This window comes from Protopterus annectens, chromosome 13.part0 (genome assembly GCF_019279795.1).
Source record: "Protopterus annectens isolate FY-2018-M chromosome 13.part0, PAN1.0, whole genome shotgun sequence".
In the NCBI taxonomy this organism is placed as follows: domain Eukaryota; kingdom Metazoa; phylum Chordata; order Ceratodontiformes; family Protopteridae; genus Protopterus; species Protopterus annectens.
The window spans coordinates 961,779,435-961,804,950 of record NC_056747.1 but is presented as its reverse complement, the minus strand read 5'-3'; the positions used below and the strand labels follow the sequence as shown (position 1 = coordinate 961,804,950).

Genomic DNA, 25,516 nt, shown 5'->3' with positions numbered 1-25,516 from the left:
TACTGAGCATTATGCAAAAATAATTAGTAATACCATGAAAAGGTGGATTTAAAAGTCAATGTAGAAGGCGAATAAAAATAAAATGAATTTGCAAATTAAAAACATTTCATGGGCCTTCTGAAAGCGACTTCAGAAATGCATATCTGAATTAGGGAACGTAGCCGATTCCAAAGGACTGTGACAATGTAAGCAAAGGGCAACCTGCCAGTGTTTCTATATGGGGCCTTAGAACTGCAAGCAGCCATTCATCAGATTACCTAAGGAAGACAGCCAGAGCAAAAGGCTCTAGATATTCCTTTAAATAAGCAGGACTCAAACTGTGTAGACCAAATAAGTCAAAGGGAGTAACTGAAGCACAGACCTGACAGCACCTGGGAGTCAGTGCAGGTCCCACTGCAGACATGTGACATGACATAAATGGGAGTTTGCCATCAGTAACCCTGCAGTCAAATTCTGCTTCTTTTGCAGCCATGCCATGTTCTCATTAGGCATTCCAAGCTACAGGGTATTATGGTAGTCAAGATCACTGTACTGCAAGAACCACCACAGTGAGGTCTGAACATGGAATAAAATTCAGGATGACAGCACTCAGACAGTAGATGTTTAAACAGAAACAATGAGGTACATTAATGTTATAATAGGGAAGGGTATATGTCACAACTGCAGTGTAGTCTCAGAGTTGGTATATTTAAATAACAGGGGGTGTGGGGGGAGCTGGGAGATTGGTCTCCTGCAAAAAATATTGCATTGGAATGTGTTTGGTTTATGTGGATACTTTGTGTTTAGATATTTTTGGTAGATATTTTCATGATGATATTATCAGCATTAGATCAATTTAGTTATACTTATATATGGGTTCCTGCCATGTGCTTAAACAATCAAAAGTTTCAGCACTTGAAATACTGGCAAAATAGTTTGAAAACTCCCTTTTGAAATTTTGCCAGTATTTGGTTATAAGAAATCATGGTATACTAGACTCTGTGAAATTGCCCTTTCCCCACTGTAGTACAATCTAAGAGTTGGTATATATAAGTAACAAGATGTGGAGAGGGGTGCAGGGGGAGCTTAGCTCATGAAACAAAATAGTTTTTCTGAGTTTTTTTAAATCTCATAGATTTGATTTTTTTCAATGCCTAAGTGTTCAAACTTTTAACAGGTTTAGCATTTGAACACCTACATATATGGGTTCCCTTCAGAAGATCGAACTTTCAAAAAGTTGAATTTCATATGGTCGAGACCGTATGATCGACTTTCCAAAACGTCAAAACTTTTGTACGGAGATCATGTTACATTGAGGATTGGGGAATTTACCATTTTTCCAACTGTACTGCAATCTCAGAGTTGGCATATATAATATGGAGGGGGTCTGGGGGTGCAGCCCCCACATGGGGAATGTGGGAAGTTCATGAGGGCTTGTCCCCCTGGAAAAACATTGATGTTTGTTGCTTTGTCTTGTTCAACTTTGCAACCATATGAAGTTTGACTTTCTGCAAAGTTAGTCATCTAACATACACCCAAATCCTACAACCCATCGAAGTGGTAACATTCTGAATGGAAAAAAAGCTGATCAAAAATCACAGGTACGGTCTTTTTTTCGGTGCAAGACTACAATATAGTGAGAATCGGTGAATTTGCCCTTTTACCCACTGTAGGGCAATCTTGGAATTTTGCAGTTGGTATATATAATTAGCAGGGTGTGCGTGCGGAGTGTACATGTCGCCTGCTTCCTGCAAAAAATAGATGTTTTTTTTTTTATATTTGTGATTCAAAGTAGAGTGTGGTTGAATCTTTGTGATTCTGGCTGTTTTGTTTGTATGACAGGCGTATGACAGGCGTTTGGCATTTTGATGCTTCGAATGACTGTAGTACACTCATATATATATATATATATATATATATATATATATATATATATATATATATATATATGTGTGTGTGTGTGCATATGTATATATATATATTTATTTATATATATATATATATATATATATATATATATATATATGCATATATATATATACACACACACACACATACACACACACACACACACATATGTATCTATGTATGTATGTATCTATATATGTATTCTATACATGTGATTACTTATACAAGTAGTAGTAGTCATAGTTACAGAAATTATACAGGTAGTCAGTTCTACAATAATATTATGTTAAGTGTGGTACACATTATCACATAAATAATTTTTTATTGGTTGTTTACCAGGAAGGCAGTTATATGATGTGCCATAAATCATCATTTGAATGAACAGTTTGCTGTTAGCAGTGAAAGTTAACATTAGACATCTGATGTGACTTACATTTGTTCCTGAATATAGGTGGTGTTATTAATATTAAAGCTATTTTGCTGCCATGGCATCCTTGCAGGAAGTGAAGCAGACTTTCCATTCTGCTGTGTCTGGCTAACATGCCATCTGAAGACTGGCATATTAGAAGTGCTACATTCAACCCTCACCCACAGTCTGTCTGCTGACTTACGTATCCAAGTGGATGATGCACAACTAGAAGCTACCATGCGATCCTCTCTGCATCAATACTCACATTTTGAGTTGATCATCCAGTTGTTAAAAAAATAATTGCTGTGCACTTGTAATTACGTCTTCTGACTTTTTAAAAGTTTAAATCATGGTAGCCCATTTTTGTGAGCAGTAAGGAATGATGGGGACATAAAGCAGGCACGTACTACTTATCTACGGAATACCGATATTCACCCACTGAGTTTATGTATGAATCCTGATATAATGCAAAATATGCAGTTTAGAAAATCTTGTTGATTATATAGTTAAGTAATAAGGTATAAAAGGGAAGGAGGTATCATGAAATAAAGGTCCATCATGGCTGAACATTAGCACTAGGTGGTCCTTGCTTTTTAAAGTATCTATGTTGGATCATTATCCATTAAATGTCTCTCTGCATTGTATGTATCTCCAGGAGTTCAAACAAATGTAGTACCTTTATTACATGTGAAATTTGGGGTCAGCAGATGATGTCAATGGGCTGGATTCAGAAAATGATTTTCCCGTGACTTGGCAATGTTTTATACTAACTCAGCAGGGAACATGAAGTTCAGAAAGAGTGCTCCAGAGGAAGACATCCTAGATAATTAATTAACAGGGCTGATGGTCTGTGTGTTAAGCAAATATTCAGACTTAGCTAAGGTCTGACTGTCTCAATGTAACAGTGCCCAAGCAACACGATGTGCTGATGTGTGACAAGGGGTGGTCTTGGCCTTGCAACTCAATGTGTGCCTGTAATACATCATTAATTTATTCATTCATTCATTCATCCTTTAGTTACTTGCCTTATCTAGTTCAGCATCATGAGGGAGCCACAGCTTATCCTGTCATTCAGCGAGTACAAAGCAGGTAAACTAATCCTATATAAGGTACACACACACACACACACACACACACACACACACACACACACACACACACACAGACAGTTTGGTGCATTGTTTGTCTTTGAGATGCATGAGTACCTGATGAAAGCTCACATGAACACACAGGGGACATACAGACTCCACATAGAAGGTATCCAAGTGAAAAGCTGGACTTGGAATCCAAGCACTATGAGTAATCAAAGATAACTGCTACAAAACCAATTGCAGCACCCAACTACAATGCTTCCTCTTGCACAGAAGTGGACAATGCAGGCTGAAATTCTCTGTGTGCAATGCTGACTTAAACCTGAGACTGAGAACTGCACAACTCTTTCTGTGAACTGCAGCTGTCAAGCCACATGAATCACTAAATACAAACCAGAGCAGAGCCAGAAATTTTCAGTTTATACTCAGACATGTGTACTGGTACCTTCCCACACCACCCTACCTATGCAACCCTTTCAGGTGATACCACTGCAAAAAAATGTTTTCAGGTGGTCACTTATAGAGCTAACAGTATGTGTGCATATGTATGCCATGGGTATTGCTTTACAGTTACAGACTTCAAAGTGCCTGTACAGGCTATAATAATAATTCTGAGAGATGCTTTTACTCAGTTTAATACAATGAGTATGCCTGGCTACACCCTGGCTACACCCATGGTGCAACTGGCTTGTACTAGACCACATATGCTTTATATTTAGCTTCCATTATTTTTGAATCACTGTTGTCCACTTCTTGTAATAATCAGCTTCAGTTATTTCTTGCAGCTATGAACTAAATTATTTAAATCAGTCCTAACATAATGAGTAGTTCTCTGCCTATGTGGGTTGTATTCAGCACTAGATGCATGTGTAATACTCTCATTCCCCTCCCCAATAACCTACCTTTACTTTTAGAGCTGCAAGCCCTTTGAGTAGCCTCGGCTGCAGTACCTGCTCTAGCCACTAGGTGACTCCCCTCTCCCAGGTCTTCTCCCTCTGAAACAATTTCTACTTTGTGCTATTTCTCACTCAATCAACCACTAAACTCCCTACTTTACCCTCTGATAACCCCTATCCTACTCCACACTTCTATATTCTTCTCAACTGTATTAAGCATTACCTCCTTCTTAACATCTCCATTAAACTGTTCAAACTACTATCTCCTTGGAAAACTCACCTTAACAATCAGCACTCCACTGATTGTTTTACCTGACTCTTGTCTTCTTTGGCTCTTCCCGCTCCGTTCACCCTCCGGGCTCACTCCGCTCCCCTACCCTGCCCCCAATTCTCACCCACCCCCACTACTCCTACACTTATCCTACCCTAACCACTCCCCTCATTAATTGGCCACACCTTCCCGAAAATCTCAACCAATCACAAACCATCTTCCATACACCCACTCCCCTATTACCAAATCTCCAACGTTCCACCTCATCCATCACCACTCCCTTATATCTCTTAGCCTTTTCTGCTATCATAGCCACCATGTATCCAAGAACTCCCTCCTCTTCACAAAAAACAAATCCACTGTACTACCTCACACCCCTACTTATTATACTTCATCTACTTACTGCCTATGACTTCCAATACCTGCTTAATTATCAACTTTCCACATCAAGCACGGCTATCTACATCCTGACACAAACTCCTCCACCTACATATCCCCACTCCCATTTTAGCACAGCTCCAAAACCTCTCCAATCACTACAACCATCTTACTTACACCCAAAAACAAAGAATTATTACCAACTCCTACTGAAACTCACCAAACTCATACAAAGTTTACATAATCTCATAGCCGATGGCGACATCCATCCAAACCCAGGCCCAAAGTCACCAACTACCAGTAACCCCATTGATAAAACCCCTACTAACATAAGAAACTCACTTAATGCCCCAAAATCATTCCTAGTCTGTCACCTAAATATCAGAAGTATAAACAGCAAACTTCATCACCTACATGCACTCATAGACATACACTCACCTGATGTTTTCTGCCTTACAGAAACCTGGCTTAAACCCACTATCCCTGATAAGGAAATCTCACCCCCCCACTACAATATAGTTAGACTTGACCGTAAAGTTAAAAAAGGAGGTGGAGTAGCCATCCTATATAAATCCTCTCTAGAACTAACTACTTTAAACATCCCCCCCGAACTAACAGCAACCAACACCGAAATAATAGTCTCAAGAATTCAACTCAACAAAAACAAAGCTATAAACATAGTTTGTAGTTATATTCCTCCAGGTAACAACATAAACACCTTAGAAAACACACTCCAATGGATATCTTCCTCCCACCCCCAAGAAACAGTCATACTAGGAGACTTTAATATCGATTGGAAAACCTGTTCAGCACAGTTCCCAACCACACACATTAACTTACATGGTTTCTCCCAAACCATTACTATCCCTACCAGAATCTGCAAATCCAACATGAAGGAAAGCATTATAGATTGGATCTTAATAAATAATAACCTTCAGTTGTACAAAACAGGAACCCTACCTGAAGATATGAGTGACCACCTCCTAACCTACATAATTCGAAAAAAAGAAGACATACCCCACCAAACCACCTTTATAACCCACAGAAACACAAAGAACTTTAACTTAAACAATTTCCTAAATGATCTAAGTCTATGTAGATGGGCCAAACTTAAGACACTACCCCTTGACCAAGCAGTCTCAGAATTCAACACCACCTTCCTAGCCATCTTAGACAGGTACGCTCCAGCACGTAGATTCAGAACAAAAAACAGGATAGCACCATGGCTAACCATCACTACTAAACAAAAACCTGCATCGAGAAATAGAGCATGGAACACATGGAGAGCCACCAAATCCCCACTTGACCACATAATATACAAACAGATAAGAAATGAAACTAAAAAATCTATTATGTTAGATAAGCAAGACTACTATTTCAATTTAAAGCAAAAACACCAAACACAGCCTCAAAAATTCTGGTCAGGTCTAAATAAGCTACTCCACTCAGGGAAATCAACTACCCCTACCCCCTCATCTACCTCACTACTTCCCCCTGAATCAGTAGCAAATACCTTTAACACATTTTTCACTGAAACTGTCAAATCTTTAGCCAACAATCTATCACCCTCCTCTTCCTATACAACCTCTTCTACTCATGTGAACTCGGCACCCCTAAAATTCGAGCCTATCCCCACAGACTATATCAAATCTTTACTTGAAAAACTAAAACCTACTACCCTTGCAACTGACCTACTCCCCACTGAATTCCTACAAAAGTCAGCTAAAGTAATTGCTTATCATATTTCCATCCTAATCAACCGTACAATTCAAGAATCCTACATCCCCTCCATCTGGAAAATCTCACACATTATTCCACTTCATAAAGGAGGGAACTCCACAGAACTTTCTAACTATAGACCTATCACTATTCTATCTCCCCTAGCCAAAATAATGGAGAAATGCTTACAGAAGCAACTATTAGCCTACCTCACCCACAACTCACTCCTAGCATCATCCCAGCATGGTTTCAGACCAGCCCATAGTACTACCACTGCCCTTCTCTCCTTCTCTCACACAATCAACCACAATTGTAATCAAAATCTGCTCTCCTCTGCCCTCTTCCTCGATCTATCTAAAGCATTTGACATGGTAAACCACAGGTTACTCTTAGACTCTTTAAACTTACTCTCAATAGACAAATCAGTATCCAACTGGTTCCACTCATACCTAAATTGTCGACAACAAGCTGTCTTGTGGGAAGATAATCTATCCCCCCTTCTACTAGTCACCCTTGGCATTCCCCAAGGCTCCATTTTAGGTCCACTTCTTTTCTCTATTTTCATCAATGAACTACCCAAAACCATACCACAGGCAACTTCCATACAGTACGCTGACGATTCCACACTAATCTGCACTGCCTCTCCTCCAGCAGAATTACAATCCCTAACCCAGTCTACCTTTAATAAAGTAGAAAACTGGCTTAATACTCGTCTACTCCTCCAGAACCCAAATAAAACCAAACTACTACTGTTCACCCCCACCCAAAAGCAAACACCACCAATATTTACAGTCTCTTCTAACAATGGAACCACAATTTCTCCTGAACCAAACACCAAACTACTAGGTATAATCATTGACAACAATCTTAGTTTTAACACCCACATAGACAAAACCATCAAAACAGTAAATAAAAAATAGGATCTATGTACAGGATTAAGAAATATCTAACCCCAACCACCAGAACCATCATAGCTCACACACATCTTCTGCCCTCGCTTCTCTATGCCTCACCCATCCTCACTAATCTATCTAAATCAAACCTCAACAAGATGACCAGCTGCTATAACAATATAGCTAGATTTGCCACAGGCTCCACATACAGAACCCACCATTGTAACAATCTTCACAAACTAGGTTGGCTAGAACTACCCAATCAAATAAACTACAACCAACTCATAGTTACTCATAAAATCCTATACCAACCAAACAGTACTCCAGTTCTAACTAACATTATCACCCCTTATAATAACCTAACATCCCTCCGCTCATCCAGCAGAATGCTAGTTCAAACTATAAAAGCAAACAACACCGCTGGAGATTCCTTGTTCTCCAACTTTACTGGAAAAAATGGAACTCCCTTCCACCAGAAATAACTTCCAATACCTCATTGCCTCAATTCAAAAAAGCTCTAAAAACACATATGCTTTCACAATGGCTATGTCCATGTCTAAACCCCGACTAAATAATCATTATCCCACAAACTTCTCTTAGCTTTCTTTCCTTACCAACTGTATTAGGGTATCCTTCAGTTATACCTCTACTATATTGCTGACTATTCAATCTCTGCTTCATAAAGATATTCATGTCTTAACTACGGACATTCAACTAACGTTTTGACTGTAACCCAATGTTAACTTCCTAAGATCATTTTAACCTCCATTTCTCCCCCTAAATGGCTACAATAATTTTGTAAATAGATCTATTGCTATATCTTTGTTAAATACCTAATTATTTCTCACTAATATCTACATTTTGTTTGATAGTGGTACTAAATGTTTTTGAGAACTTTCAATTATTTACTGCTACTTTCATGTTAACTACTTAATTAGTTACTACTAGATATTAAAATCTATATTAATATTGCTATTAAATGCTTTGGATAACTTGGAGCTTTTCTCCCCGGGCCTCCGCTGAAAATGGATATGTATCCAGTCGGACTTTCCCGGTTAACAAATGTAAAATAAAATAAAATAAATAAACAAATAAATAAATGTTTCTTTTTGGTTATTTGGGGTGGTTTCCTCTACTTTCACAACCTGATTGCATATGAAATAGAAAAAAGTTCATAGAAAAGATAGTGAATTTGTTTTTGGAAAGGATTTACCATATAAATGTGTGCAGCATAAGATGGGACTTGAAAACACTATTTAATTACCTTTGCTTATATTACAAATGTATAGAGTATGCTACTTTCATGCATTTTTGTCTGTCAGATATACCATTTTTTTATTGCTGAGATATGTTCTGCCTTGAACCTCTGTGACAGACTCTTATCTTGGAAGAATGTATGTAGTAACTAAATAATAACCTTGATTATAGAGCATAACCATTATATTTTTATTGCTCATCTATCAGTGAATGCCCTGGCATTACACTCACCATTCTTCTTGTAAAATCGCACTTCTTCCTGAAATTCTTGCTTCCCATCAAGTGCTTTCTCAATCTGGTGTAAAACTTGTTCACTGGTCTCTGTACCATATAGGAACCGACAACTGCAGTTCTTCTGCATAACTTCAGTTCGTGCAAATCCAGTAAGGTCGCAAAATCCATCTGAGCAGTACACAATGGGGAACCCACGATGCACCTGTGCATTGGCCAAGATGAAGTTGCTGTCTGAAAACAAAAGTAGTTTAAGCATTGATTACAAGACTGTACTTTACTTTGCATAACATTAATACATTAAAGTATCGCTTAGCTTTGGTAGCTAGAGTACAGTTGGAGTATGGGCATTAAAGTTAAAAGAAAACTACAGAGACATAAGAGCTTTTGCAAAAAAAAAAAAAAAAAAAAAAAAAAAAACTACAGCGACATAAAAGTTTTTGCAAAAAAAAAAAAACAATATTAAAAGAAATGCAATCAGCTATACTACCAAAGTCTTTTTCTTAAAGAAATTTGTTGAAAGCCTATGCTGAGTTTGCTAAGCTATTGAAATGATGTCAGATATATATGTACCCAGCTGCTTACTCCATAGTATAGGTAAATGAAGCTCTGATCATGACCCAGATGATCTGAGACTGAGTACTGGCATAGGTGCTGGAATAATTAGCCAGCTAGTCGGGGAGGTTAGGAGTGAGTAGCTAACAGTGGTTTGTTCATCCTTGGGGGTGGGAAGCTGCTTAAACTGATGGGATGAAGAGCCCTGCCATTATAATGAGTTTCATAAGTGGTTGTTGGGCCAGTCATGTGCATGCCTGTCAAGCAGCATACACTGGGCAGTTAGAACCAGGAATGGACAGTATTGTATACAGAGCAATATTATGGTCAAATGTGGCCCTAGGCAGGGTAATGGACCAGGCCCCTCCCATCCCACAGCCATTCCATTGTCCTATTACTTAGGTCTCTCCCTTCAATTATCATACACACTATTCAGAACTGTTAGTATGCAAACCATTTTCTTCTTTACTTTTGTAATGATTACAGAGATGCAGGTTTAATTTTAAACGTTATTTCATATTTTATAGCACAAATACTGATGGCCATTTGCTAAACAAAAGAAAACAGCTGCACATTGAAAACAGACTTAGCATGAGCAATAGTAAACTCTCTTCCCTTGAAACTTACACTTAGTGAAAATGCATCTGGCAACTCACTAAACTGCAAAAAACTTGCTGGGATTCTTACTCAAATAACCTACAGTGAAGGACTAACATGCATGTGAATGGTGCAGGAATTCAAAAGACAAATGTATAACACATTTGCTAACAGCCAGGGACAGCCCAAAGGACATGTGTCCCTTTTCAGGAGCAACCCAGAAGTACTGCCTAGTGAAGTAACTTTGCACAATCACAGAACACAAAGGCTGTGGGAATCAAATAATGTACTGCAGGAAACAGCTCTTTAATAACTTTACTACTTTGCACTACATGCTAGACAAACTATTGTAGCCTAAGCATAGTGCATTTCACACAAAAAAACAAGCAAAATAAATTGAAAATGCATTCATAGGTAAAATATTAACATTAAAGTAATAGACTTCATGCTGTCCAATTTATTCAAATCCAAATAATAAAAATGCTGTCCACATTAAGGAAACCAAGGATGACATTCAAAGAACATGGCTCATGTATTGATGATCCTGTTTGCTACAATCAATGTCCTTCCTTCCTTTACACCATAGCTATTCTGGTTCATAGGTACTAGTTACTAAGCTTTGAGTCCAGGGAACCATTAAGGAGTCTAGCCCAGACTTCTAGTTGTCACAAAGCACCTTCTGGTTAAGTGACTTGCTCAAGGACAGGGCATAAATATGAGGCAGAATCAGAGATGTCCTGTAAATGTGGAGACAAATAAAAGCAGACTGCTATAAATTACTTAGAAAAGTTATCAGAACAGGTCTTGCAGCAACATGCATGTTGTGCGACACAAATACTGTGAAACTCTACTGACAGACAATGACTGTAATATTCAATGATTTACCAAAGAAAAAAAATGTAATGGTAACTGGTGTAGAGGATTAAGGCTTTTGCCTCCTGTAGTCAAGGTACAGGGTTTAAGCATGAGCAAGTCACTTATCTAAACTGCTCTCACACATAGAAAAAATTGGCTATCCACCTACCATGCTTCACTGCATTAATCGTAGCATATTATTCCAAATGCTTCTGCAAAAAAAAACTCTCTAGTGAACACCTTTCTGTTTTAAAAGTAAAAACCCAATCTTGTATTGTTCCTGCACTTGCCATTTTGCTGTGAAATTAAATCTTGCACCATCTCTGCATGCATGCTTGCTCCTGTCTCATTTTTTTTAATCTGAAAGTAACAGTACATGGTTACTGGGTAAAGTATGAAAACTTTACTTTTTTAATTTAATGTTGTAGCTAGCCCCCCCCCCCCCCACCAGCACTGAGTCATATGCAGCTGCCTAGGTCACCTAGTGTTGGATCCAGCTCTGATTATACATAACCCAGAGGCCAATACTGCAGGACATGCTTTGTGACAGCAGCAAGGATGGCTCTTTGGCGTCACGTACAAAATACCACATCATATTTCTAGTGGGGACATTGGCTAGTTTTCTGACCTTGGGCCAAGTAGGTTCTATTGGTAAATGAGTGGCTGTGGTCTAGGGGTGGAGGCAGTCTCTCAAGCCATTTGAATGATGGAGTTTCCATGAGTACCATAACAGAGCACTGTGTGTGGTGTGTGTGGTACTGTGGGAAGAGCATCAAAGCACCCCATATGGCAGCGTGGATGATGGCTTATCTAGGTGATTCAGAGGAAGCTGATGGTCAGTAGATATGGGAGAAATGTTTATTAAATATATGTATAACCATCACCCCTGAAAACATGAAACAGAATGACAAACTCAGAAAAAAATGCATTTTTTGTTCCTAGAACACCACTGCTGTTCGTTTCTTATAGGGTTAAGTGCCACAGATTAAAAAAAAAAATGTTTCAGCAGTTGATATTTAAACAGTGCTGTATTAACACCAATTAACGTCAGCATAGTTTTTTTTTTTCTTTTGTTACTGTACTTCAATTCACATTGCTCACGTTTGCATTATTTATTCAGTTCTGTCTCCAATGTTTTCCAGGATTTAATTATCTTCAATTAAAATCCTTATCCCTCTTTCCAAATACAGGACTAGTGAAAATGGAAAAGACTCCACAATGCAAATTTCAGACAGCTGTGATGGAATCATCTAACCAGCACATGGCCTATATTATGACATATGCCATCCTGATGTGACTGCCGAGTTTGCCAGAAGGCTTACTATTTCCATAGGAAGGAGTGTAGATATGCAACGGGAATTTTAAAATTATCTTTCTGAGCCTAGATAACCCATTTATACTATAATCTGCATCACAAAAACAGCACTCTGTCATCTTCCAATGTTAAGCAGAGCTGAGGGATCTCTGGGTACTCTGAGTATTAATTACAGCTTGCTTTATTTGACTGGTATCCAGACATTGTCATGGCAGTAACAAAATTTATTACAATGTCACTTGTGGGACTTTTAAGTTATTGCTTTTGTCTTCTGCCTTTTTCCTTCTACCCCTCTAACTCTGAGCAACTACCCATTGTCAACATTAGGGAACAAGTTCCCACACTGACAACTACAAAGTCTATTTTAATGAATAGAACATATTTTATAAACAGTGCGTACTTTGTAAATTCTCATTTGGAAGCCAACTATTTTGTCATTTAAGAGTCTTGTACCTCTGTTTTGCTTATGACATTAAAGCCTGGGGTTCTCACTAGAACCCACTTATTTCAGATAGCTATACCAGCACAGCACTAGACAGACAAAAGATAATGTGCTACTTTCTTTGCAGACTTCTATTTTGAAGGTATTGAATGGTGAAAAACGGCACTGTTTTTTCCACTGAGAATACTTTCATGTCATAGCAACCTATCACTTTGATCTTACTTCAAGGGCAGGAATAATCTTCAGACATAACATTGCAAAGTTTAAAAAAAGAAACAAAAGCAGCACATTGTAACATTTGTTAGTACCATAGGTGTTCTCATAAAAACAGATTACTCTGGTATACACTTGCCTATACTATATGTTTTTCATAGTGCTTGAATCAATATAATATTTTAGCAACAGCAGAACAGAAATGAATTATCTTGAAAGCAACATCAAAATATGAGAGTGGGATGGAAAATAACAGGAATAATCTGGAGTGTGTTCCATAAAAAATGTGCAAAATTACCTACCAAATATAGATACACAGAAAAGACCAGAATAAACAGTAGCTAAGTACCTGCCATTTTACCAACAAAATAGACAATTAAAAATAACCATCCAGAACCAGGTTTACATGGTTCTGAGATGCTATCTGTACACAATTCTGATCAAATGTTATTTAGACCAAGTCAAACATTCAAAGAAAATTGAATAACACATTTTTTCATGGTAAGCATCCCCAAACAGCTGCAGTGTAGTAGGCTCTGTTCCTTACACCTCTCAGCTCTGAGGTCTTTGCACCCCAGAGAAAGAAAGACTTTAACAATAATATTACTTGCAGGCTGGAAACTTTGACAACCATGTGAACCTTGCTCTTCATACAGACAAGTAAATTTTTTTCTCCCCTAGTGCTTCAGGAGCTTGGATCCTTCCACAAGGAGATTTGTAACCAGTAGAGTTCAGCAAATATTTAAATACTTTATCATGCTATATAAAATGTCTATGGAATATCATCTGGGAGCTGTGCATTTAATTTGGTCTGCTTGATTACTACAGCATAGAACAGGGCAGGTGCCACTGCCTTTCCCTCCTGTCAGTCCTTATACTCTTATGTTTTTCTTTTAATGTCTCAACAGTTTTGACCTTTACTACACATTCTGGCATCTTGCTCAACTGGTCTAATACTCCCACAGTGAAGAAATATTTCCTAATACCCTGATTAAAGTAGGATTTTTTAATATGATCAGCAAACTCCTCACCTCTTCTTTCCAGGTTACATATGTCACATTTCTCTGTCATTGCCTTTATGCACCCAAATAATAAACCTCATGCTGTTTCCTGTTAACATGAAAAAAGAAGCTAGTTCCCAAAGCACCTCTTTATATGACATCTCCTCCACCCTCCTCTCCATCCTGATTGTCTTTCTTCATACCTTTTCCAGGTGAATGTCCTTTTTCTCCATATAAGGCCTCCAAACTTTACATAGTACACTAACTGTTGTCTCACAAGGGAGTTAAAATAGGGGCATTATCGCCTTCCTGGTTTTGGAAAGGATAGGCTTTAGTCCTGATACATACTCTAAAATGTAATTTGCTTTTGCTGTTCTCATTTTGTTCCGAGCCTGATTGGTCATGTTTTTTGTAACAATAGGTGGTGCAGCGGTTAGTGTTACCACCTCACAGCAAGAGGTTCTCTGGTTTGATCCTCGGCTGCAGTGCCTTCTTTGTGGAGTCTGCATATCCTTCCTGTGGTCGTGTGGGTTTCCTCCGGGTGCTCCAGTTTCCTCCCACATCCCAAAGACATGCTGTAGATGGATTGGACACTCTAAATTGGCTCTAGGTGTGAGTGCATGCGTGTGCCTTCTGTGGAAGGTTGGGTGCCGGGCTGGCAACTCGACACCATAAAACTCCACTGCCAATCATAAGCAGACAGGTGATCCACTGTGGTAACCTCTAACTGGGAAAAGCCAAAAGAAGAAGAATCTTAAAGTATTTTCTTGATCCAGGTTATTACAAATGAACCCCCAAATGGGTATTCACCCCTGCATTACCATTCTTCAATTCAGTCATCACCATGCAAGTGGAGTTGTTGAAGTAGAAGAGACACCTCCCAGACCATGCCTCTCGCTTCTTCCTTCCATGCCTGCATCCACTTGGTTACTACCATCCCAGTTTGGTATCACTTCCACAGTGATTGATCAAGTTTTTATGTGCTGTGTGAGGTTAGAGGCAAATACAGTAAACAGAGCTGGACCTAGGACTGATCTGTGTGTAACACCATTTCCCACTACTTTCTCCCACGACATTCCTCCTTTACTGCCATTCTATAAATCCTGTTCTGTATACACTTCTCTACCCCACCTGCAGAATTTGCTGCCCAGCAGCATTTCTCTCAGTTTCCCATGGTGGTTGCTTTACTGCATCCTCAATACACATCATCTTTAGGATTGCTCTTTTCCATCTCTCTAGTAACCCAGTTAGAGTGCACAATCACACCAGATTAACAGGATCTGCCTGCAGTGAATCTACGCTAGACTTCATTAAGGAGACCATTCTGCCTGAAGAGCCATGATTCATTGACTTCTGTACCGACTCTATCACTTTTCCTGCCAATGAAGTGATGCCCACTGGGGTGCGGTTTTCTTGGGCTGCTCCACCCTTACAGAATAGCATCAACAGACTTTGCTTCCAATACTCTAGGGCAGTCATTGTCTAAATGGTCTGCTCGGAGCTCTAAGGCACTCATTGTCTAAATGGTCTGCTTGGAGTTCTAGGACAGTCTTTGTCTAAATAGTCTGCTCAGAGCTCAGTCTGAGGTTCTACCAATGTCCAACAAGCCTTTCGGAGGATCAATGGAGGGATACCATTTGGACTTTGTAGTTAGGATCCCTTAGTGACCATTTCACTTTCTTCAGTTCTTCATTTGTAATCACTACATCTGTAACCCATATCCACTTGCATTTTTGCCCTGACAGACTAGTAAACCTCTATTCTGCCCTCTTGGTGAATTCTGATGAGTAGTGTTCATTAAACTGTCTAATATTTCCCAGGGTTCTTTATACTTTTCTACTCCCAAACCAGTTCATTCATTCCCTACTTACCTTTCTACTTTCCCCACATAAGTGAAGAAGGCTTTTTACACCTCTTCATTGATGGTACTAGATTTGTTTTCCTATATTACCCTTGGCCTTCTTGATGTACTACTTTGCCTTTCTACTTGCCACCTTTATACAGGCCTACCTTTTATTTACCCCTAAATCCTTTATTTTCTATGTTTCCTTTTTTGCCTTTAATATGGTTTCTTTCTCATTCTGTTTACATGTGCAGTGCTTCTCAATCAATTCTTATGCCACTACGTCTTTATATTGTGCATCTCCTTCTCTCCTGTGCTTTATAACTATTTTTGAGACCTTTGCCTATTAATGTAAGTTGTTTCATACAGCCCATTGTTTAGCCCCTACTCTGGTGTTTCCGGCCAGGTCTTAGTTGTCCTACAGGGCTAATAGGAACCATGACATTATCTTTTGGTTGTTGTTTACCAGCAGAGCCCTACTGTGTCTAACCTTCACCGTGTCACTTTTGCAGAAAATTACACAGATGTCCTTTCAGTTCTTCAGCCTAGCAGTGCCTTCTTTTTGAGCCCTTCTAGGTTTATGCCTTGCTTAACCTTTCCTGTTTAGCTACAATGACTACTAGAACAGTCCAGTCTACCTAAGGCCTACTCAGGTTGGCTATCACCACTATTTTTCTTTTACATATTTACCATTTAATCATGTCTTTAGCTCACTCTCCTTGGCACTCATGGCGGGTTACCCACAGAGGGTATCCACATACCAGTCCTCCCCTTTTTGTCTCTAACTGCACTAGTAGCAGTAACTTGATAGGTGGTCCATCTCTTTGCCTTCCTTTTCTATGTCTCCATATGTTGGCTTGGCTTTGCCCTCTGTCTCTTCCATCTACAAGTTCACAAGCCACTCCTTCTATGATGCATCTTCAAAAATCATCTCTAGAGTAAGTCCAGTCACTGCACAGCCTCGAGAACATACAACTAATCTGAAGAGAAACGCTCTGATTCTCTCCCAACTTAAAATAGTTCACAGCATAATATCTAAATAAGACAAAAATCCTGCTGTTAATAATGTAACTGAACTACATCAGACAAACTTATCTTTACAATTATTCAAGCAAAGTCTTCTTATTATCACTAAGACAAACAATTCCTAAAGTGACTCTCACTGTATTCAGCAGGTGCAGTTATAATATGGAACTCTCTCCCACCAGACACAAGATTAGAACCCAGCTCGGCTAACTTTTAGATAAGATTAAAAACAACTGCTCTGTTACCTGGATGTACCCATGTAAGTAAATTACTGTCTACATGCCCACTAAAACCTGTTTCATCCTCATATCCTATTGCATACCTTATACCAGAAATGTAAAAGTCTGCATTACCTTCCTTCCTCTCTCACCTGCTACTGTTTTTCATTCCATGTTCAACTAAAACTATGTATGTAAAGACCTTCCTAAATTATAGAATGACAATCGTACAGCTATTCTTATTATATACAGTACATCTCTTGTATAGGAAATGCATCCCTTCATAAGATATATGGAAGCTCTGTGTATCTACAATTGAAAAGCTTGTCAGTGATATTTTGTAATATTGCAATATACGTTTTATTAATCTTGTTTGCACTTGTGGAGCTTTTATCTGCAGATTTCCACAGAAAAGGTGTTCCCCAAAAGCTCAGTCAGATTATTCCAGCTAGCAAAATGTAAAGAAATAAATACATAAAAAATACATTAATGCATACATAAATAAAAAAATAAATAAATAATCATGCAATATTCCCTCCTTCCATCATGCCTAGTTTATCCTTCTTAAAATCTCAGTGCCTAGGGCTCTCTCTGCCCAGTTCATCATGTCAGAAGTCTATATCTCAGGTATAGTTTCCATGTTTGCTCGACTCAACTGCTATTAATTTGGTTCTTCCTGCTTATACTCCTGGGACTGCTGACCATGACCTGGACTCCTCACTGAACATCACCCTGACTCTGTCTGTATTTCTGTTTTCTGTGAACTACCAGTTCACTTCTTCAATGCCCCCATTTTCCTTCCCCTATCTTATTTTCTAGCATATATTAAGTTGCTGTCCATCTTAATATTCCTATCCCTGGTTTTCCCTTCTGTCCAGTATTACCCCTTTTCTCCTTCCTTTTTCTACCTTTCTTGGTGCATTTCTAATTTTCATTTTCCTAATCTATAGTTTTATGTTAATTGTAATGCCCCAGGCTTGCTTTTTCTTATCTTCCATGCCTAGTACTCCTTCAGCCTTTCCCAGTTTTCAACCTTTCCTGTACCTCCTATGATCCTGTGACATAAACAAAACATGTTGGAGGGACAGGTACATGTCTCAGAGATTACCAGTTCTGGGGAACAGACTGCCTATTTATGTGAAGCAGAGCTCTTCCCCAAGTGTATTCAAATGCAAATACAATCTGCACCAATGGATGGGAACTTACACATTCACTCTTGGCTTGTCACCAGTGTCCCTTATGAACAGGGGCAGAGGTTGCCCTAAGGTACAGGCATATCCAAAAAAACATTCTAGTCCTTGGGTATGGATAACTGGGAAAACTGGGTCACGAATGGCTAGCTTTAAAAGTCTCTAGGGCTGTTAGCTAAGTAACATCCTAGGATCCTATGATCCTATTACCTGCTTCATTCACCTTAAGCTTCTTCTTTCTTCTGCCTTGCTGTGTTGTGCCTTCAGAAAAGTGCTCTATTCCCCCCTCCACCACCTTAGTTTAAAGATGCAGTTGTCTACATGCACCTTTCCAAATGCTGTTCCAGCAATGCAGTCCTCAAGGGCTGGGATGAAAGTGGTCTTTGCTAAACAGCTCCTCATCTTCCCATGCTCTCTCCCATTACCCATTATGTTAACTTCCTGCCTTCCTTATCCTACCTCCTGAGAAAGTAGATAAACTGCCTGAGCCTTTCTTTCTTAAGACTGACAACCATAACTATAGATAACAATTCTGAGGGTACCACTATACCTCACATCCCCTTAACTGACAGCCATAACTATGGATAACAATTCTGAGGGTACCACTATACCTCACACCCCCTTAACTGATCTTTTCTAGTGCTTTCTAATGTCAGTTCAGGGATGTCTTTGGTTTCTGTATAGCCACTTCACACGGATGGCCCCATCTTTGGTGACGTTCCCATCTCCTTTTATTTATTACAGCATGTGAACACAGCAACTATATTATAGGTAAAACACGGTGGAACAATTACCTCAAATTGGTGTTAATAGCTAATAAGTAAGAATAAAGGTTAGTAAAATGCAATAAAATGATTTGAGATTTAAAAACAAATCTCATCAAAGGTACAGGTATACTCTCCTGATCACGCTGTATTTTAGGGATCCTCAAAACAAGATCTCAGAATCATGTGCTTGAAGCTGGGAAAGCAGTACGTTCCTTAGGACAGCTGCAAGATAATTAAAGAAGTGCCTACCAGATGGTTCAATGTGAGTTCTAGAAGCCACTATAGTTCTTTCTCTAGCAAAATGAGGAAAAGCCAAAGTGTAAGCTGACAAAATCTCATTCATATATGTATAGGATGGGTTCCATACACTAGATCGAATTTTCACTAATTCAAAATAGTGCATGGAATGCTCACTGCAGCGAAAGTGCACTTAATCGAAAGTGCACTTACGCAAAGTTCAGTACAACGAATGGGTGTTGTACTGAACTTCCGTGCAGTACTCACGGACCTTAGGGTTAGGGCACGGGTCATAGTAAGGGGATAGCCCGTCAGGCTATGCCCTTAACATGACCTGTGCCCTACCCTAAGGTCCATGACGACTGCAGCGCAGTGAAGGACATAGCAATGTCCTCCACTATGGTGCGATAGTCACAAACCTTAGGGTTAGAGCATGGGTTAGGGTAAGGCGATAGCATTACTAACTATCCCCTTACCCTAACCCGTGCCCTAACCCTAAGGTCTGTGACTATCACACCATAGTGGAGGACATAGCTTGTTTTTTATGTCCTCCACTGTGCTGTGGTGTTTTCAGTGAAGTGCACTTACGCAAAAGTTCACTTTCATTAATGTGAACTTTTGCAGAAGTGAGGCTTCCTATTACCAGTTCGAAGTAGTGAACTTTTGTTCTTGTAATAGGAATCCGTATAGGACATATGTTGTGCAGAGCTCATTACACAAGTATCAGAATTGTGAATGGCAACCTCACAGACACGGGCAAGCAGTGCAGATTCCACAGTACTGAGTAATATTAATGAAACTGGGAATATTAGTCAACACCATGGATGCAGAATTTTGTAACCATTGAAGGTGGTGGAGGTCACTATCTTGAAGCCCAAGGCAGAGCTCTAGAGTAATCCAGAAAAAGTTAAGACTAAAGCATGAGCTACTGTTCTAGATCAGTTCATGGTATTACATGTTTGATCCTAGAGATGTTCTTGTGATAATAGGGGAAGGGGGTGGTATAATGGTTAACATGTTTATGTAACAGACACAAGATACGGAGTTTGATTCTCACTTTTGACAGGGAAAGAGGCTAGGCTTAAAATGGTCCACTAGGGCAACTAGCCTAGTACTTACTTATGAACCTACAAACCTAATATGACATTACCTCAACCTTTATGACATAAAGTATTGTTCAAGATTGCACCCAGATCTGACACCTTTAAAACAAACTCCATTCTACTTCCTTCCTTAAAAAGTGGGAAAATATATGAAACCTATGATACATAAAGTTAGCATGCACCATCGGTGCTTTTGACATTATTGTACCAAACTTTATTTGGCTATGGCTTAGCCATGTAAGAGTTGAATTTACACAGTATTTCAGAATGATGCAAATCTGATACTTCCTCCTCAGAAAAGGAATGTCAAGGCTAGATTTCATCAGAAAACACTCATATTGTAAACCTCTCCCTTTGACAACCTCTTTTAGTTGTACCATTTACACTGAATTAAACAACAAACACTGTTGTGTCTTATGAGAACCTGCTACTGATTAGAATGCTTGAATCTGGGTGCATGTCAGAAATAATCCAGTCAGCACACCTGTAAAGGTAAGACATGAACCAACTGAAGACCTCTGATGAAAATCCACATTTTGTTGCAGATCTTCAACCGAGATTCAATGGTCCACAGTATCATATGCAGCTATACGACTAAGGAAAACCCAGATGGAATATGAGTATTAACCTCCCTTCATGATGAGGTCATTATCAATTACCTTGAATGACTTCAGTGCTATAGTTGGATCTAACATCTTATAAACAAGAATCCAATAATCCATGAAAGGTTAGATGTGAAAGCAACTAGACGATAATTTATTCCATAGCCTTGTTTAAGGAAAAGTTAGAGACTGGTTAGAAATTATCCATATCTTGTGAACTAATAGAAGATTTCTAAAGGGAAGTGGTAATTAAACAGTTTTTAAGTGATGATGGAAATGCCCCAATCTTTAGTGATGACCATATGATACACAAAATAAATGCTCCTAAATATTAAGATATAACAAGCCATGTGGGCTCAAAAGCTAAGCTTCTGGTGTCATTCAAAGGGGATCCAGTATCTGTCTACCTGGGATGACATGATTGACAGACCACGATGCTTTTCCAGAGATGGTCTGCACCTGTCGCCACTGGGATTCAGGTTACTGGCTAAGGCTCTTGCCACCCCTATAGTGCCTTTTTTAGGCAAAGTTCAAAGGACAAAACCACCACCGTAACAGGTACAAGCATGCAAAATCTGAAGGTAATGCTACTCAATGCTAGAAGTCTAAACCTCAAAATGCACTCTCTTGAGGCACTCCTAAAAATGGAGAACATTGATATTTGTGCAGTAACTGAGACCTGGTTCAAGACTCCATAGAGCACCCCTGCTTTACCAGGCTACTCCTCTTACCACACTTTTCGGGCACCAAACCAGGACCAAAACACTAAAGGTGGAGGAGTGTCAATATTCACCAAGGATATTCACACCACCAGGCTAGTTGCCCAACACAATGCATCTGAAATTCTCCAGATGCAACTAACACTAGGTAAGACTGCAATCCAAATTGTAGCTTGCTACAGATCCCCTACCATACTTCAAGATTCTCACTACACCTTTCTAAACATACTGGAAAATATTAAGATAGAACCAAACACCCTAATACTGGGTGATTTTAACTACCCTGCCATTAACTGGGAAAACTACTCATGTACCAACACCTTTGCCCAACGGTTCTTGGAATTCATAAATTCCAACGCCCTGGATCAACTAATCTATAGTCCCACCAGGGGCTCCAATATCCTAGACCTGGTCATTACCAACATGGGAAATCAATGCTCCACACCTATGGTCACCCCCTCGTTAGTCAGGTCTGACCATAAACTAATCACCCTAACATCCACATCCCACCCCCACCCCCCAGTAAGGAAACCTCCATAAAAAACTTCTCCAAAGCCAAATTCATGCTACTCAAGTCTGAAGTGACAAACTTAATGACACCCATGCAGATGGAAACTGAAAGTTCAACTGCTGAATCCTACACTAAGACACTGTACGAGCACATCCACTCATGCATGAATCGTGCCATCCCAAATAGAACCAAGATGCTCTCATCCAAAAAAAGGAAGCCAATCTGATGGTACCCTGCCATAAACAAACTTTACAACAAAAGGAAGAAACTGTTGCAGAAAAGAGGAACATCCCAGGATGCAAAAAACTCCCTTACCAGCCTCAGTAAGAAACTGAGATCCCTCATAAAATCCTCCAAAGCTAATTACGAAAATAAAATTGCCAAATATTCCAAAGACAACCACAAGGCATTCTATAACTATGTCAAGAATCTAAATGACAATGCTCAGATCTGCTCTGAGCTACAACAGAATGGCATTAAATATACTGATCCCAAGGATATTGCCAATATCCTAGCAGATCAATTCAGTGCCAACTTCAACCCCTCTCACTCCCTAAATGGCCCATCTCAGTACCGGAAGATTGCCAAATTCCGGTAATAACGGCCACACAGGTAAAAACGCACTCTCCAAAGCTAAGAATACAGCATCCATGGGACCAGATGACATCCTGGGCTGTGTACTACATGAACTACAACATGAACTGGCACCTCACCTAAGAGTCATGTTTAATCATAGCCTCACCTCAGGTTTCATGCCCACTGAGTGGCGCAGAGCTACAGTTATCCCACTCCACAAGGGGGGATCCACCCTGGATCCGGGAAACTACCGTCCCATCAGTCTGACAAGCCTTATCTGCAAGGCCATGGAGTGTATTATCATGGAACTTATAAACAAAGACATTGGCAACCTTCAAACACTGGACCCCACCCAGTTTGGGTTTGTGAAGGGTCGCTCTTGTCTCCTGAACCTGACTGACTTCTCCAAATCAGTCTCCAGAGCTATGGACAAGGCTAAGGTGGTCCACACAGCCTATCTAGACCTTGTCAAGGCCTTTGACACCATCCCCCACTCTGGAATCATAGAAAAACTTACTAAGCTGGGCATAAATCCCTACATCACTCGATGGGTTGCCAACTGGCTTACTGACAGAACCCAGACTGTAAAAGTAGCTGACTCCAAATTCAACTCCAGACAAGTGACAAGTGGAGTACCTCAGGGTTCAGTCCTGGGACCGCCCTTGTTTGGCATCTACTTATCTGAAGTACAGGCCAAAGCTAATGGACTCTGGCTAACAAAGTTCACAGATGACTGCAAACTGGGAGCCATTACTGAATCCCCAAATGATGTGGATATTCTACAAAAGGGCCTTACAGAAACAGATGCTTGGTGCCAGAGCCATGGGCTCAAGCTTAATGCCAAGAAATGTAAAGTTATCCCCTTTGGAAAAAAACATGAACCCATGAATTACCACATAGGTGGCAGCACACTAAACATCAAAAGTGTGATGAGAGACTTAGGGACACAGGTGGACAGTGGTCTGACCTTCGATAACCACATCGCCACAACTGTCAGGAAATCCTTCTATGTGGCACACCTTATCACTAAGGGCTTTTCATCCAGAAAAAAGGAAGTCATTGTCCCACTGTACTCATCCCTCATTAGACCCATTATAGAGTATAATGCCCCATTTGGTGTGTACCTCACAAGACGTCTGCAACAGCTGGAAAGGCCGCAGAAATACCTCACTAAAAGAATCGCAGGCCTAAAGCAGATGCCCTATGCTGACCATCTAAAAAAACTCCAGCTATACTCTGTGGAATATCGTCTACTCAGAGACGATCTCTGCTTAACATACAAGGCCATGTCAAACCCTGAACTGCTGGACATGCTCCACTTAAAGAAATCCCAATCCCTCAGAGCCACATGCTCCAGTCATCTCCTTTGTCAAGTCAAACCTTGTCATCACAATGAACAAAACATGCTGGAGGGATAGGTTCCAGACCCAGAGACTCCTCATACTCTGGAATAGACTGCCCATACATGTCAAGTAGAGCACCTCCTTGACCCTCTGCAAAAGGAACCCTGACGATTGGATGGGAGATAGGAAATTCACCCTGGGGATCATGTCAGTCGCCCTGCTAGACAAGGGTCCAGGGAAGTAAATATTGTGGGAAGAAATATCCAAGGAATTGTTATGGCTAGGCTTGTATAGGCCCTAGGGCCGATAGCCTAGTTCCAACCTATGAACCTATGAACCTATAATTATTCTATCTTACTTAAGGAAGAATAATTCCTTATTTTACTTTTAAGCAATATCCCCCATCCTAGTTGTTTTTCTTTCTTTTTGTCCCCCCCTTTCTTTTCCATATCCCATTAGAACTGCATTGCATCTATCCCAGTCAATGTTGAATTTTACAACCGTTATTTTTTTTTTAAATTTCACATAACTCTAATGTCTTCTCTTTCTTTGATGTGCAAAGCTGTGTAAGAAATGGGTGGTGGTGCTGGGGGTGCCCCTTCCCCCACACAGTTATCATTCTGTATGTTTTTTATCAACTGAATTTCTAAACTGGAGTTGATTTTCAGGCATTTTTTTGTACATTGCTCATGTGGTAAGTATGGTAGTTTGAACTTGGGCCTTTTTTGCCCTTGAGGATTAAGACTGCTTCCCTAAGATGTAGTTAGAGTGATTAACATCACCCTCCAGAGGCAAGGCTTGTCGATCTCCACCTGCTTACAAATCACCGGGCTTTGACAGGATTATACGTTCAGAAGGATGTATTTTGGAGGCACCAGCAGCTTGTTCTCTTACCTCAGAATCTACCAAGAGCAGTAACCTAATGATATAGCACACATAATAAAACATTGCATTAAAAGCCTTTAATTAGGTGTTTCTTTAGATGCATCTGTTTGAACAAGTGCTATCAATATCTTAAGCATTCTAGAATTAACTGTACTGTGTGGTTAACATGTGGCTAACATTATGTTTAATTAAAAAACTAAGATGTATAATGTAAACACAAGTTGCATTTGCTTAAATACAAACAAGACTCACTCAGCCACTCTCTCCAGAAAATGTAAGTAGTGAAGAAAGTAGTGAATTGTCCGGTTTGTCATTGTGTGTGTGTGTGTGTGTGTGTGTGTGTGTGTGTGTGTGTGTGTGTGTGTGTGTGTGTGTGTGTGTGCGTGTGTGTGCGTGTGTGTGTGTGTGTGTGTGTGTGTGTGTGTGTGTGTGTGTGAGTGTGAGTGTGTGTGTGTGTGTGTGTGTGTGTGTGTGTGTGTGTGTGTG

General features: G+C 39.7%; 1 protein-coding gene across 1 annotated transcript in view; it reads right to left on the bottom strand.

Annotated features, from left to right (window-relative positions):
* The window catches only part of KCNH4 (potassium voltage-gated channel subfamily H member 4), a 1,657,012-nt gene that overhangs the window by 1,157,236 nt on the left and 474,260 nt on the right, over positions 1–25,516 (bottom strand). The window contains exon 2 of the mRNA XM_044054725.1: positions 9,033–9,266. Coding sequence (XP_043910660.1) covers positions 9,033–9,266 — 234 coding nt within the window. The remainder of the gene's footprint in view (positions 1–9,032; positions 9,267–25,516) is intronic.